At 40.3% G+C, this 15471-nt stretch overlaps 2 protein-coding genes across 3 annotated transcripts in view; one reads left to right on the top strand and one right to left on the bottom strand.

Moving 5' to 3' along the window:
- Positions 1-5826, bottom strand: part of TMCC1 (transmembrane and coiled-coil domain family 1) — a 96558-nt gene extending 90732 nt beyond the window's left edge. Inside the window, exon 1 of one of the 2 annotated variants that reach the window (XM_029958276.1) lies at positions 5716-5826. The gene's annotated coding sequence lies outside the window, so the exon portion shown is untranslated. The remainder of the gene's footprint in view (positions 1-5715) is intronic. The other variant, XM_029958277.1, reaches the window with a different exon arrangement.
- Positions 5827-11155: 5329 nt separating this feature from the next.
- TRH (thyrotropin releasing hormone) lies at positions 11156-13754 on the top strand. The gene is made up of 2 exons (XM_008926338.3): positions 11156-11473; positions 12349-13754. The coding sequence occupies exons 1-2, from the start codon at positions 11278-11280 to the stop codon at positions 12939-12941; spliced, it is 789 nt and encodes a 262-aa protein (XP_008924586.2). The 5' UTR covers positions 11156-11277; the 3' UTR covers positions 12942-13754.
- The last annotated feature ends 1717 nt before the right edge of the window (positions 13755-15471 follow it).

Below are 15471 nucleotides of genomic sequence, written 5' to 3'. Positions count from 1 at the left end.
TGCAGCACAGAGTCAGATGCCCTGATCCTTGGTGCAATAACTAACAAAGTAACAGCTGGAGTTTGGTGCCTCGGAGGAGGGACCCTGGACAAAGGAACCCTTGGGCTTTTATACCCTCCCAGTCTAAACAGGGGAAAACCTGGGTCACTGGCTCCTGCCATGTCCCCGAGTGTCCCTCACCTGCCTGTGCCCAAGGTCTGGGGGTCACTGGCTCCTGCCATGTCTCTGAATGTCCCTCACCTGGTTATGCCACAGGACCCTGGGCTCTTTGCTATGCAGAAGGTTGGCAGTTCACAGCCTCTTGCCGGGCTCTCACCTCCAAAGTTCAAACTGCAGCTTCCCTGCAGCTGCCCCTCGAGTCACCTGCACTCAGTGGATTCCTCAACAGCAGTACCTCCCTAGCTCTGTCACCTGCTACAGCCACCACAGCCCAAATCCTGGGAAGCAACACCAACGAACAGAGGAGTTGCAGCTGCCTACCAGATACAAAATTTACTCCAGACTGGACCAGAAACAATTAATAGACTATTTCCTAGGCAAGAAAACAAACAAAACCCCACCCTATACTTCTAGCCTCATGCCACTTAACCTTTATCTTAAATTTTTTTAAAAAGCAAATTCATCTACAATGTAACTGCATTGAAATTATTGCCTCAACCTCACCCGTAATTCAGTCTTGAACCTGAAATCAAGGCAGATTTGACGGGGAGAAATTCAATTCTGCTGGGCTACAAAACATTGCTGGTGACAATTTAAAACAGAGAATTTACCAACTGCTGTAGCACTTAAAAGATTTTTTTGAGAGGAAACTTCTTCCAAGGTCTTCTAAGCTTCATAAAACAGTTATTTTTTTTAGCATCACTATAAAGAAACCTTCCTTTGAGACTAAATACCAACTTCATTTGATCCCTCTCCCACCCTCAAATATCGCAGAAAAAATAATGGGCAGTCACTTCATGAGACATTTGTTTATCTCAGTGTCTTTGAAGAATGGATGTGATCAAGGACATTAATATGTTTTCTGAAGCAGATAAACATTAAATAACTAAAGACCTTTAGCAACCTCTGGCAAAACAAATAAGATGGCACAATATCACTCATTTAACTTCATCTTTTCACTTGGGTTTCCAGGAGACAGCACCTAAATTCTGCTAAAATCACAGACTTATTCTGTGATACAATTTCAAGGGCTAAAGTTGATTCACATGCTATAGTAGGGCTCTGCTTCTGCTCTCATACACAGAGAGGATGGTATCTGATACCTAGAGGCTGCCACTATTACATGTGTTGTCAGATCTTCAAAAGACCAAAGTGCCCAAGACAACAACTACTTGAACAAATCTGGTTACTTCCTTTGTGTCTAAATGGGAAGGATAACCCTTTGAAAATTTCATCACTTAAGTGTAAATTCATGGTCATTACATTGGTTTTGATTTTTTGTGTTGTCAATTTGCCAGGCAGCTGAAAACTCTGAACAGCAGAATTCAGTGGTAACAAAATTTGTAGTCCTGCAGACTGCTAAATTATTATAGTAGGAAGGTCCAAACAATAACACCATGTAGTCTAGATTCTGAAGCAGAAGTCCAAATAAATCATGACTTATTGTGTAATCAGATGCTGTTTTACCTCATGAGGTCCCCAAACTCTTTACTACTGTAGACCACTGACCTTGTAATTAAGTGGTCTGCAGCTACCCAAGGCTAAAAGGACTCAATAACCTTGCAATTTAAGTCCACTACAGAATGAGCACGTTGCACCTGGCTTGACTGGGAAAACTGGCTTCTTTGTCCATGCCAGAAAAAGGACTTGCTAACTCAGAGCCCTCTTTACAAACAGTTCATAGCTCCTCTGCAACCACTGCTGCACAGGGTCTGGCTGGGACAGACTTAATGCCTGTCCCAGGCAGCCTGCGTGTCAGAAAGTGCCTCCTGCAAGACTCTGATCTCTGGACTTGAAGCCATTTTACACCTATGCTGCATGAAATGCCCTATTTAACACTAAGGTAAAGTCTACTCTTGGGGTATCAGCCATTGACAGGTTCTAGCCCCCACAAGACACATGCTACGTTTTGCTTCCAGAGGGCAAAACTCACATTGCCTGTCGTCAACACTGGGGTTTTAGCACTTTAAGTGGAGAATTTCATATTTTTTTGTGACTCCTGCCCACATTTTTTTTTTCTAAGTTAGGCACTCATCTCACACTACAGACAGGAAACAGAAATGCCAAATGTAAACACCTTTAAGCAGTTCTCTGCAGGATTATCTCTGTTCTTAAATTTACACAAGGTCTCACACCAGTCTTGACTCAAAAGCCTTAAACACCCTTTTTACTATTGGAAGACCTGGCAGCCCCTGAACATGGGGTGATGTACTTGTAGGCAGAAATGATAAGGGATGTACAGAACTTTTCATTTTGCAGCATTCTGTGAAGATCTCATGCTTAGATAGATCAGAGTTACTCCTGTCTGTCAGAGAGGCAACAAAGGCATTCAGAACTAAGGACAGAGCAGTGAGCTGGGCTGATTCTTCTCACTGCACCATGCTAAAGAGCAGCTGGACCATCACTGACAGAAGCAAGCGAGAGGTGTGAAACACTTAATATAGCTCAGTTCCAGATGAACTACATAACACACTCACAGGTGTAGGTATCCTTAACTTAGCATCCATTTAGCAGTGATTTCCAGTTCCCCATTACAGGTTTTACCATCAAGTAAAGAAAACTGCTACATGCCTTCCTCCTTCCCATGCAACTACTTTGCTCTATACCCGGCCCCAAGCAGAACTGGAGTTGATTCTAATGAAGATGGAGTTACTGTTTTCCAATAAAAGCATAAGTAGTTGTAAAAGGTCAATCAGATTTACCCTGACGTTGTCTTAGAGATAATTTGGTTTTCAAATGACAATGGTACTGTGTTTATTAAGTACAGTTAGTGATCAATGGCACTACCTGCTTATCAGGCAATCCTTGGCATTTTCATAATCTGTCCATACAATAAGACCTGAGCTTCATTTACTCAACAGGAGCAGTGGAAGCTCAGAAATAATCACAAATTACTGCTGAGATCTTCCAGAAGGTGTTTTAAAAACAGTCTGTCAGCTTCTTTGCCTTGATAAGCTATTTCAAATGTCAAAATATTGGGTCATATTTTTGAATAATAGCTATAGAAATGTAATGTTATGAAAGTTCTAACTCCTCATCTTGCACGGTGGTCTCTGAATCTGTCATGGAAATGCAGGTCTGAAAGTGACTCCCAGGAGGATTTTTTTACTTTTTCTAGTTGCTTTACTTTTTTTGCAGTTTCTAGATTTGTAAGCATTTTCTAGGTGATCTATAGATCATCATAGAGAAAATTTAACAAAAGGATTGCTTTTACTAATGTGCTTTTCTCATCCCTTTGAAGTCATTCCAATCCCTGCACTCTCTCATACCAAAGTTGAAAATCACTGATGCATTACAGCTGTCTCTACATTCAAGGCTATGAAGACCATCACCAGCCATTCCAGGAGTGCATTCTAGAATTTGATCATACCATTTAGATGCCAACATAGAACATTTCAAATCTGACAGCAGCTATAGACAAGGAAAACAAGAAATCTGGAGGAGAAAACTGTGTATTGAAGTCATCAGATATTTGCAGAAAGAATCCTGTGAAATTGCTGATACTTATTATATACATACATATAATGTATAATTGTGTTCTTATCACAACTGGTCACAACAAAGCTTCATCAGAGTCCAATCAAACACGAGTTTTCTATTTACCATTTTCTTGACTTAAATTCGCACATCAGGCCAACTGGGCTTGGTGAATTCTACTTGCTCCCTAAAAAATCCCACCCAAATATAAACAAGAATTTTTACTTCTCTCATCATGACTTGTGACTTTCAAAGCACATCGCAAGCATCAAAAGTCACTGTATCGTATCAGTACTGCTCATTTGTGGACAAGGAACACAAAACTCAGGTATTTACAGTCTACCTAACGTCAGTAACCATCTATGAAAAATCTGACTCTGATTTTAACTACAGCTGGGTTTCTGCCTTAATGTGCCACTGACAGTCACAGAGCAATTCGATGGGAGAGACAGAAATAGAATCAGCTGTCCCAGTTCTCAGACTCAACCAAATAACCATGTGGCCTCCCAGCTTGGTGCTTATAAAAATACAACAGCTGCTGTAGTTTGTGTCTGCAAACCATCGCCTAACTACTTTTAAACGCATCTTTGTTCATGTTCAGGCTCAGCTCAAAAGACCCAGGGGGAAGGCAGTGAGAAAAGAGCTGAGAGGCATATAGGCTTTGTGCCTCACAGTCTTCTCAGCAGAAGCAAGTATCAAATGACTCAAGGAACTTTACTCCAGCGCTACATGTTCATTCACTCAGCTTCCCTTGGTATGCATGGAGTGTGCCAGCTGGACAGACGTGAAGAGCAATCCACAAGAACATCACAGAAGCCTTTTCTAAAAGTCAATACTACCCCTGGTCTCAGCAGGGACCTCACTGACCACATATGTGCCTTTATGGTCCGCTCAAGTATGATGCCTAATATTTGGCCGATGGAACAGCTTTAATAATAATCTCCGCCCCCAAATGGCAGCTGAATACTGACTGATTCTCACCTCACACTGTTTGCTTGTAAACAAACCCATTAAGCACCAGTGGAAAAGCCTATTGTTATTACAATGACTATGAAAGTTATAAAGATGCAAATTACATAAAGGTCTTTGTCATTATGTAGCTCACAGTACAATATCAGAATCATCTTACTTGAACAACTGGTTGTGGGGATCTCCTTCCTCCCCCTCCAGTTTTCTCAGTTGCACATCAATCTTCAACGACTGGGCAGGGGAACAGTTCTACACTGACTGCTCTATGAACTTCCCTCATATTAACCAGGTAATTCACTTAACCCACCAAAGAAGGCACTTCCTGACCTGTTGTGCTCTGCACAATGCAAACATCAGCACTGTATTAGATCTCTGGTGGCTTCTGTGGTTAGTCAAGTACAGGCCATAGCATTTCTCAGTTGACTTCTAGCCACTTATCCACATCTTTGATTCCACCAATCCACACCTTTGATTCCACTAATCCATATCTTTGGTACACTGAAGGCTTGGATTCTAACAGCTTCCAGTTTCCCTGGTGTCAGTAGTGATGGTTGCAAGTGATGGAATTAAAAAACCCCTAACTATTCTCATTGCCACAAGCTCTGCAGACACACTGGGACTAATGGACGGTACCAGAAACTGTAAACTGTATCACTACTATTTGCTAAAACCTTCCCATAAATGGCCCATGCTGGAATTGGACAGATTCCTGCAGATGTCTCCATCCTTCTGATGATGGCAAGTGACCAGCTTTCTTATAAGCCTTTTCTTATACAGAGGAGGAAATTCTTGCCAGGATAAAATGACTGTCTTCTTTCTTCCACGTCCTTTTGCAATACTGCAGCAAAGCTCACAAATCAACTGTAATCTGGCCCTCAATGTCTTGATGCTGATTTACAGCTACTAGAACTCTTGAAATATTACATTTATGCCCAGCACAACTGACATGATTACTCCACCCTCTTGCTTGATCAATCATTTCATACACCTTCAGGTGAATGTAGAGAAGTATGATAGGTGTAGGTGCATATGTAGCTGTATATACATTTAGACTTCATTCTAACTCTCTTGGGATAGACAGTTTCAGTTTTACTTTGGTATAGTACTTACCATAACAGAACTCTGATCTTCACTGTTGCTGTGCTAGAGGACTCTTAAAAATCAGAAGCTGAAAAGACAAAATGACTAATTTTACTGCAGGAAGAATAACATGGTGAACAAATATAAGCCATCACAAAATGAGCAGATCAAGTAACTTAGTAACTACTAAGACAAATAAAGGTAATAAAAAAAAAAAAAGACAGGAACAGTTCATTAGTAAAACCCAGTAAAATTAGTAAAATTACCTGACAGTGTGAGTCAAACTTTCTTTTGAAAGGAAACTGGATGTTTTCTATCAAACCAAATCAAATTTCCCTGAATCTATTCTTGTATTTTGGCAAGGTAAACTGAGCTGTAAATTTGCTTTGCCCAGTGACTAATTCCCTGTTGGAAGTGAACAAGAAGCTCTTGAGTTCTGTCATTAGCAACTGTGATAAAACGACAGGCTGGGCAGCTGGAGTTTTTTGGTGCCTGGAGGGATAGGGTCTTGTTTCATTAAGTGACATTATTTGGTTTGAAAGATCCTGGACTGTGCCTGCAACAAGAAACAGGGTACAGTGATACTCCTTCTGAAGATGGGCACTTTCTTTCCAAATAACAGGGTTCTCGACTGGAAAACTATAGAAATGACCCTGCATAAACATTGTGAAGATAATTACAAAATAAAGGAGCACCACAATGAATCCATTGAGATCTTTAATTCCAAATTGCCACCATCCCAGAAGGAACAAAATGTGAGTTAATCTGACTCCTAAGTATACAATTAAACCTGCCAAGTTCTGGCTTCATAATATGCTGTTTAATATTGAAAAATCTGTCAGTAAACCAGTATGTGGTATTAATGTCATAGTGCTTTGTATTTGCTTCCTTAGGAAATAACAAAACTATTTAGCCAATACAAGCAACCTGTTATTTATACACCTTTTGACAACAGTTTTAATGCTGTGTGGGATACTCCCCTTTCCTTCTAATACAATAGCCTTCCCGTTATGGATTGAAATTGGTGAGGGGAGCTGTGTACGTGTTCCATGTGGAATTTACTCAGTAATTCTATTAAGACTTTCCCCACACAGAAATTAATGTTCTCATCTCATTCAATACTCATTCTATTCATTATTTAAAACAAAAGGCCTACTTTCTCTATATATTGTTTCCTCAAAGGATTTTCTATTAGTTTCAATGAATTCAAAAAATTAAGCTTCAACACTTCCATGTTTGCAAAACTATAAAACTCTGAGGCTTCTTTTATTTTAGTGATGTCTATAGCCGTGAAAAGCTGACAGTTCTAGGGGATCATAAGTCCTTTTTAAGTCCTAAGAGAGACAAACTTTCAGACATGAATGCTTTTCCTCAGGTCTAAGAAAGGTTTGTATTCCTGAAAGCTTGCCTCCCTTGTAAAACTATACATCTAAAGATCACTGTGGCTGTACCGACTCTGACACTTCGATGTTGTTAAAATCAAGATGAAGAGAAGCTGGAATTATACCTCTCACAAAAATACAACATATCTTCCTGCAGGGTAAACTACCTGTTGTGATGCAGGAAAAGCTGCATGTTAGGAAGGATCACATGGGAAGAGAGTGAGTTGTCCACCTATTACTGATACCCATCTCTGTCATTTTCTGCATGAGTAGTCCAATTCAAGGAACAAACTGGGAGGAGTGATCTAAATAAGCTGTGCTTTTACATTTTCCACAGAAAATAAAAGAGCTGATTTGCCTCTATTTCTGTTAGCAAACAAGTCATTCCTAATTTACAGCACTGCTAACAAGAAGTTCAGACAGAACAGCTTAGATTTGCAGCCATCGCAAGAAATACAATTCAGTAAATATCCAAGAGGATAAAATTATTTAAAGATATGAGAAGATAGAAAACTTCAGTCCCAGTGATAGTGTACACTTAATAAAAATTAACGGAATGCTTTAAGTAGCCAGTAGACATAATTCTCTCAGTCTTTCACACAGAAGTAATGTCATGCAGACAACCTTTTAAATGAGAAGGGTGTGCGTCTTGTGAGGTACTACCAAAAACCCAAGCTGTTTCAATACAGGAATGATAAGTGAATGGATTCTGATGTCACTTTCTGACTCTACAACTACGATTCTGTGACAAAGGGGAAGCCACTTAAAAACTCAGCACCTCTCAGTAAACCGATAACAAATGCAATGGCCCTTTAATTCCACACATGAATGTTTTTTTATCTTACAGTTTGAGAACAAAAGAGCAGTTCCCATAACAACTTCTATATTTTGGGATTCCTACAGGGATGGCCATATTGAAAATGAGCAATGTACTTCAGCTAATCTCTGACAGTGACCAGAGCAAGGTGTCCCAAGGAAGATGTAAAAATGCAAAAATCTGCCAAGGAGAACTTTCTGCCTGACTCCAGGATGTCGTAGCTGACTAACTGCACAACACATGAGCGGTTAAATTCTTTAAAATGGAGATCAGACTTGGGTTAGCAGCAGATTTTCTCATTATTCACCTTCAAGGTCTTTTTAGGGACCAACAACTGTGTGCCCAGTGACAGACCCAATGCTAAGGCCCAGTTGCTATGAACACTAAGACTGAGCTGGGCGAGTGCTCAGCACAAGTGGAGGCCCCAGGCTCCTGCTCATCCATGAGTGACCCGAGTCAGCCATACCAGCAACGAGCAGGCTGGAGAGGGCAGGAACACAAACCTCAATCCTCACAGCTCACACGTAAGGGTCTCACTGCTTCGGAAGGAGTTGTCTGCCTCTCAGTTTCTTCATTTAGAAGCCTTTGGAGAAGCTGGTGTGCTCTTGAGAATGTTTAAAAGAAAAATAAGGAATTTCATCAACAGAGCTGATGAAGCAGCTCAAGGGACTTGATACACCTGTGATAAAATACAGCAGCTGGACAAAGGGGTCGAGGATCACAGTGGTGTTGAAATGCTGCATTTAGGTGTGAAATGCAGTAGTTGGACATCTCTGTGTAATTCTAGAACCTACCATAGACGTCCAGGAGGACTGGGAGCCAAATCCTGTGCTGACACAAGCTCTGGGCAAGTCTGGGGTGTCAGTGGATTGTGACAGACAGAAAAGTACAGCTTGGAAGGCTCTAGAGTTTGAGAAAAACTCTCCTTCCTACCCACGAATTCATTTCAGTGTCATGAGTAATTGTGCAGTGAGGGGGAAGAAAGGACATTTACACTTATAAAATAAACCTCCAGAAATCTTTTAAAGAGAAGAATCACCTGTGGGGAAAATGAAACTGAAAAAAATGTGGCAAAAGAAAAACAAAACAGAATTCTAAAAACAAAGATGGCATATTAAAAATAGACAGTTTTCCACCTGTGAAATAGGAAAAGGACATTTTTCATGAAAAACGAAGACTCTTTGAGGAGCTTAATTTTAACTTTCTTTCTTTAAATAAAGTATTAAAGCTCTAAATCAGTTCAGAATAAGACAAAAATAAGTCTAGCAAAGGAGCAAAGCTGGCCAGGCTGGAAGTCCTGGGCATTGCACTGTGAATATAATTTTGCACTGCTGAAAAGTTTTGCATGGAGATGTAGTTGTAACACAGGATTTCATCCCTATTCTCCAGAGGGAGTCCTCAGCTCAAAGGTGTCAAGGAGATTTTAATGAGAACAAAAACAGGCACTTTCCCATTTCATCAATGGCCACTTTAATTTAAGGGCAATACAGTAATTTTTTTAAACTCAGGTGTCATACCCCAAGAGACCTTAAGGAGTTATTACACCTAGGAAACACCAAGCAGCTGTGCCCCCTGCATGATTTGTTTTCAGTAGTACTGTGTGGAAGAATATCTTAAATAGACAGATGGGTTAAAGACAGGGAGTCTTATTTCTAGTTACAATAGTATAATGCTTTTTGAAGCACATAGCAGCAACATAACCATGTTTTAACATCTAACGCTATGCACTCCATATTCTAAAGTACTGTTTGTGGAACCCTATGCCAAGAAAATATGGAATTGTGAGTCAGAAACTGTGTAGTGTCATTCAGAATAAGAACTCATGGTGCAAACTTATTTAAATAAAATCCATTATATTTTTATCATTGTCTTTCTTGTCTAGCCTACCTCTCTGCATTTATTCCACAGTACTTGCTTAACAGAGGACACACAAGCTTAGTTTTGCAGGGAAAAAACTCCTTTTCTTTATGCTGAGTTACATAAAATTCAACATAATCTCTTTAGAGAATGGGAAAATAACAATTTCTGGGAGTCGAGCATGGATATAGGGAGGTCAGCAATTAACTATCTAAGTCTTAAAATGCATTCAAAATGCAGCTGAGAGCAGTAAAAAAAGCCCCAACACATCATATCCCCTAAACTACCTCAGAGCTATTTGCATAAAGGGTCCAGAGGCGGTGCAGTATAAGTAGGGAGATGCAAGCCATCCAAGGAGCACACAGCAACGGCTCTGTTGGATACTCTGTGTGTCTGTGGCAGCAAAAGGGCAGCTTTGAAGCTCAGATGTGCAAACAGCTTTAGAGGACTATCAGTCTCTTGGCAGATGCATCAAGCAAAAATCTGCAAACCAGGTAATTTACCAAGTAATTTCCTTTTTAGCAGATTCTACCTTTCTGTCTAAAGATTGCTCTAAGCCAAACAACCTATGTGGCATTCTTAACATTGTTACCCAAGAACCTCAGAAGTGACAGAATCCTGCCAACAAGAGAGGTAATAAACTCATTCTCTATTTAAAAAATGTGTAAGACTTCATAAAATGGTGCATTTCTTTCATGCTCTGAAGATAGACAATAATTAAGATATATATGACTGCTATACTAGCGTCTAAGATGTATTCCATTCTACTGAAGGAAGTCTGCTTACTGTAAAATAACCCTCTAAGTGTGATAGGAATTCAGTGCTAGCAAAAAGAAATAGAAAAGCATTTGTTGTCTGGCAAGAGGTAATAGAGAATATGATTATTATTATCATGTCTCTGAAAAAAATGAGGTGCTTCTCCAGTGCAAGAAATCTCTCTGCCCCACAGAGCATAGCTCTCTTCTTATCCTGACAAATACCCAGGCACACAGCTACTTTAAATGTATAGAAAAAGATAATGAAAACCTAGTAGACTAATAAAGTTTGGCTTTAACTAAAGCTGTAATGAAAGTGCTGCAATTCTCAGTATTATTTTAAAATGAACCCTTAGCAAAGGGAATTGCCTGATGGAGATTGGTAGTGCAGGTATAGGTGTCTGTACCTCATGGGGCAACAGTTAACACTAAGTTCAAGGGGGAAATTATGTTTGTCTCTTGACAGAAGGCAAAGCAAAATCACTGGCTTTCAAAATTATTTGTGACTCAGGAAGTTAGGTATTTAAAATACTCATATTTATTCTGCCAGAAAAATGAACAAGTGCCTGCTTTTAATTATGAAGAATTTGGAGGATATAAGGTAAACTAGAGGTTAGTAACAGAAATGAGGCAGGATCCAAAGAGACTTCAATCCCTACAACAGTGCTATATCTGTTTTTCAGTGTCTGGAAATACTGCTGTTATTGCTAGGTTTGTTTGCTCCATCCTCCTCCCCTGCTGTTCTCTGTTCCACAGAAGCTGCAGGAACCCCCGTCCCACAATGCCATCTATCCAGCTGCCACTGCTACTCCTCTGCTTGACCTTGTGGGGTGTTTGCCTCAATGGGAGACAGCCCCTTCCAGAGGAGAGTGAGACCACGAGAAGGAGTCCTCTGGATGACATCCTTCAGAGATCTGAAAGCCTCATTTTTCAGTCTGTCCTCAAGAAAGCTGAAAAGGATGAAGAAACTAATAAAGGTATATATCCCACTGGGGACATTTCTTTGCTGATGCTGGCATAGCACTTGGTTGAGATAATTACATCCAAGGTATGATTTCCAAGTTCCAATATAATATATCTATATATTTACCACTGTAACTAAGGGGAGGGGAAGAATAAGAGGGCTGCTGCAATACACTGACACAGAATTCTCAAAGGTACTTTCTTCTGTAAGATCTCCCTGCTCAGGCAAGGCTGTACCATCACTAAACAGCTACTACATAATAAAAAGGTAGAAGCCTGTCACAGAAACCCTGCCTGTTTAGCAAGTACTTCCCTAGGGAAGCTCTAAGAGGACACACAGAGGACATTCCTCAGTTGTGGACCCACCTAATGTCAGGTCTAGATGGGAATGCTGCCATTCACCTACTACCTCAAGCCACTGGTTCCTACACCCCAGTAGAAGTAGGCTTTTTCCACAGCTGGGAAGGCTAGAGGCAGCTCCAGTGTCTGAGCCTCCCAGCTTGCAGATGCTCTGCTCTCACTAGTCACAGGAATGGAAGGAAATCAGACTTGGGGATTGCAAGAAGCAGCACATAGATGCCTGCCAGCAACAAGGAGCACAGAGCCCTTCCAGAGTGGAAGAGGAGCTGGCCTCAAGTGCCCACAGAAAAAGGCTTCCTCCCTCTTCACATGAATGCTGAGTGTTGGTCATGCAGATCCAAGACCTGAAATATTAAAAAGAATGAGTATGAGATACTAACAGAGTTATGACTGGTAGCTGGAATTACTGAGTTGGCTTTCAAAGAATAGCAGGTTATGATCCTGTACCACAGAATTCCACAAATTCCCATTTCAACTTCCTTAGTGAGGTTTATGGGGGCTCATTAACATTATTCTTTTCCTTGGACAGAATCAAAAGCCCCTCTTTCAGAGTGGCTTTCCAAAAGACAACACCCTGGCGAGAAGTACCTAAGCAAACTGGAGAAGAGACAGCACCCTGGAAAAAGAGATGTTGAGAAAGACACATCTTACGGAGACATTCAGAAGAGGCAGCATCCAGGGAAAAGAGAGACAGAAGACAACCTTGATGTCTATCTGGAGCTGAAAAAGCAACAGCCTCCTGGCAGAAGGTCACTGTTGGATCAGATTGCTGACAGCCCTCGGGCACAGCTAACCTACATGAATGAGTTATCCAAAAGACAGCATCCAGGCAGAAGGTATCTGATGTACAAGCATCAGCAACCTAGCAAAAGAAGCTGGAATTACGAGGTAGACCTAAATGACCAATATGGTGAGAAAGGCCAGCATCCTGGAAAAAGGCACTGGAATTCTGACAGCTCAGACGATACAGGCCCCTGCAACTTTTTAGAGTTCTTCACCTGTAACAAAGGCAGCTTGTTGCTTGATTTAGTAGGTGATGTTAGCAGAGACAGGGTAGAAGAAAAACGTCAGCACCCGGGAAAGAGATCAGCATGGGAGAGTGCAACGGGAATGAGAAAATAATTGTGTACCATTTGCATTTGGTGAGGTAAACTGCCAGATCACTAAAACATTCTGTTCGCTCCCTTATGGCTTCCTGCTGCTGACCTCTGCACCTACCTTTCAGTGCATCAGTGTTCCCATTGAAGTTAATGGCTTTGTCACACACTTAAAGCAAAGGGACTGAAGGACACAGTTGAATGGAACAGGAGTACTGAGTCTTCAACTCCTCACTTTAGGAAGTTGAGTGCTTATTTCCTTAGGAGCCCGGACCCCAGAATAATCCAACTATGTGTTCCTAAATGACTAAAACAGGCTCTTAAATTTCTGTTCTGATGCTCCTGAAGTGAAATAATTATATGGTTTCTCACATCAGTGAAATCAGTAAATTAATAGTGAGGGAGAAAAAAGAACAACATGAAATCTAGTAGGTTTTCAGTTCTAAATGATAACATTTGGGAGACTTGAACCCTTGTGCACTACAATCTGTCCAGACAGTAAGCATTGTAGAGAGACAGGAACTGTTTCAACTGGAACGGAACAGATGAGTAACTTCATAGTTTGACTTGGAACTGGCACAGGAAAACCCTTTTCATCTAAGAAGTTGCACAGTGTAAAGGGTTACTGCATCCCTGAGCATCTCAGCTGCAAGTTGTGACCCCCCTGACTGTGTACACCCACGCTAGAATTCCCACCCTGATGTGTCCACACTTCAGTCGTGCCACTTGAAATCATGCCTTCTCCTCGGACATTTACCAATGAAGCAAGCAGAGATCCTTTCCTTACAGTGAGGATTTTCTCTCCTCTCAAAGGAATGCTTTTACTTTCTGTGGTCAGACTCCCAAAAGTGTTTACTTGATATGAATGATTCAATAAATATGAATAGTCAACTCTGAGTGTCCTTACTGGTTGTGTAAACGTACTGCAATAGCGTGAAAAACATAGAACCAAGCCAAGCTAAATAAAAATAAACAAACTAACATCAAAAAGTATTTTTCTAGGCACAATCTTTTTGCATGCTGGTGGTCAGCACATGTTTATAGTTAGAACTGTTCTGAAGTGGAAGGATGATTTGCATATAGATAGACTCAGTTTTTAAATATTTACCTATATGGCACACAAAACTATGCATCTGGGCTAAACTCACAGCCATCTTGTGACCTACTTCGTAGGGAACTTGATGAGAAATCTGATTTCCTGTTTGTGGGTCTAAACAATAGACTTACTGATTTTTGTAACTAACGTGCAGTTACTGAGTGCTCCGAGTTATTCATGTCACTTCTTGTACATTCAAAGAGGTTACAGCATGTCAATATTTTGCTAGAATGTTATTTTATAAACAAATGAGTGTAGTTTCCACTGACATTCATCCTTCTCAATACCATCAAGACACATCAGGTGCCTGAAGTGCTCCTTTGAATACGGTTGCTCCCCAGGCAGTACCTTGGAGCTTCTCCTCAGTTATAGAAGTCAGTTTTGCCATATGGTTTAGCTACCTTGAAGAAAAATAATTAATCATTTCAGTAAGTTTCACTGAAGTTAGATGTTCCAGACTGATCCACACTTAACATGGTCTGCCAAGCAATTTTGAACTTTGGAGATAATATGTGGTTTAATACGTGACAATGGACAGACCTCTTCTATTGACAGGGGGTTTCTAATAAATGCTAAAGAAGTCCTCAGAGAAGATAGCTGGGGACGTTCCATACTCTTCAGCTTCCTTCTGCACACTTTCTGTATATGATGCCTTTTAAAATGTTCTATTTTCTTTTATCAGGGAAAAACAGATTCCTCTGAAGAATACCATTTCATATACCATTTTCAGCAATGAATGAATGCTTTTTAAACCTCAGGGAACATTACTACATCAGACCACATCCACTTGCTACAAAATGTCCAAAATAAGGGAAAAAGAGGAAAGAAGAAATTCCCAGGTGGGTAACAATGGGCAACAGCAAAGCTTACATATTTCAAAAATTGTTCCACTTTTTTTAAGTAATTCAAACCATATTTCAAATTGTCCAGATTTTTGTTTTGATCAAAAGTACATTTTCTCCCAGTATCTGCATGAAAATTTCATCTCTACTTATTAATTTCTTTCTATTGTCTGCAGTGTTGCAGACATACTATCGGTCAAGTACAACAATTCTTTCTCCTACAGACATCATTCTCAGAGGACTGACTGCCACTTGGAATTTGACAGTCTTGTGACTATGAAGCACACATAAGCACAAGTTCTGAAGTTAAGTATTTGTCAGATTTACCTATACCCTAAAATCTTTTGGGCTCTGGAGTTTGGCTAAGGGACTAACCAGAAAATTGCCAGCTTTTTCCTATAATGTTCTGCTTCTTTGAACAGTAATAGTGCAATCTCTTAACAATATGAACAACACAGATATATACTATTTTGTTATAAGGTAAGAATTTGTTAATTGCACATTTCTCATCATCTTATTTTTATTGTATAGCTTCCTCTCACTGTCATCTTCCACTAGAATTTAACATCCATGCAAACATCCCCATGTAACCTGCTTTGCTCAGTCACTCAGACGAA

This window comes from Manacus vitellinus, unplaced genomic scaffold, assembly GCF_001715985.3.
Source record: "Manacus vitellinus isolate BGI_N305 unplaced genomic scaffold, ASM171598v3 scaffold_14_pilon, whole genome shotgun sequence".
In the NCBI taxonomy this organism is placed as follows: domain Eukaryota; kingdom Metazoa; phylum Chordata; class Aves; order Passeriformes; family Pipridae; genus Manacus; species Manacus vitellinus.
Note: the sequence above shows the minus strand (reverse complement) of the source record. Positions and strands in the feature narration are given on the sequence as shown.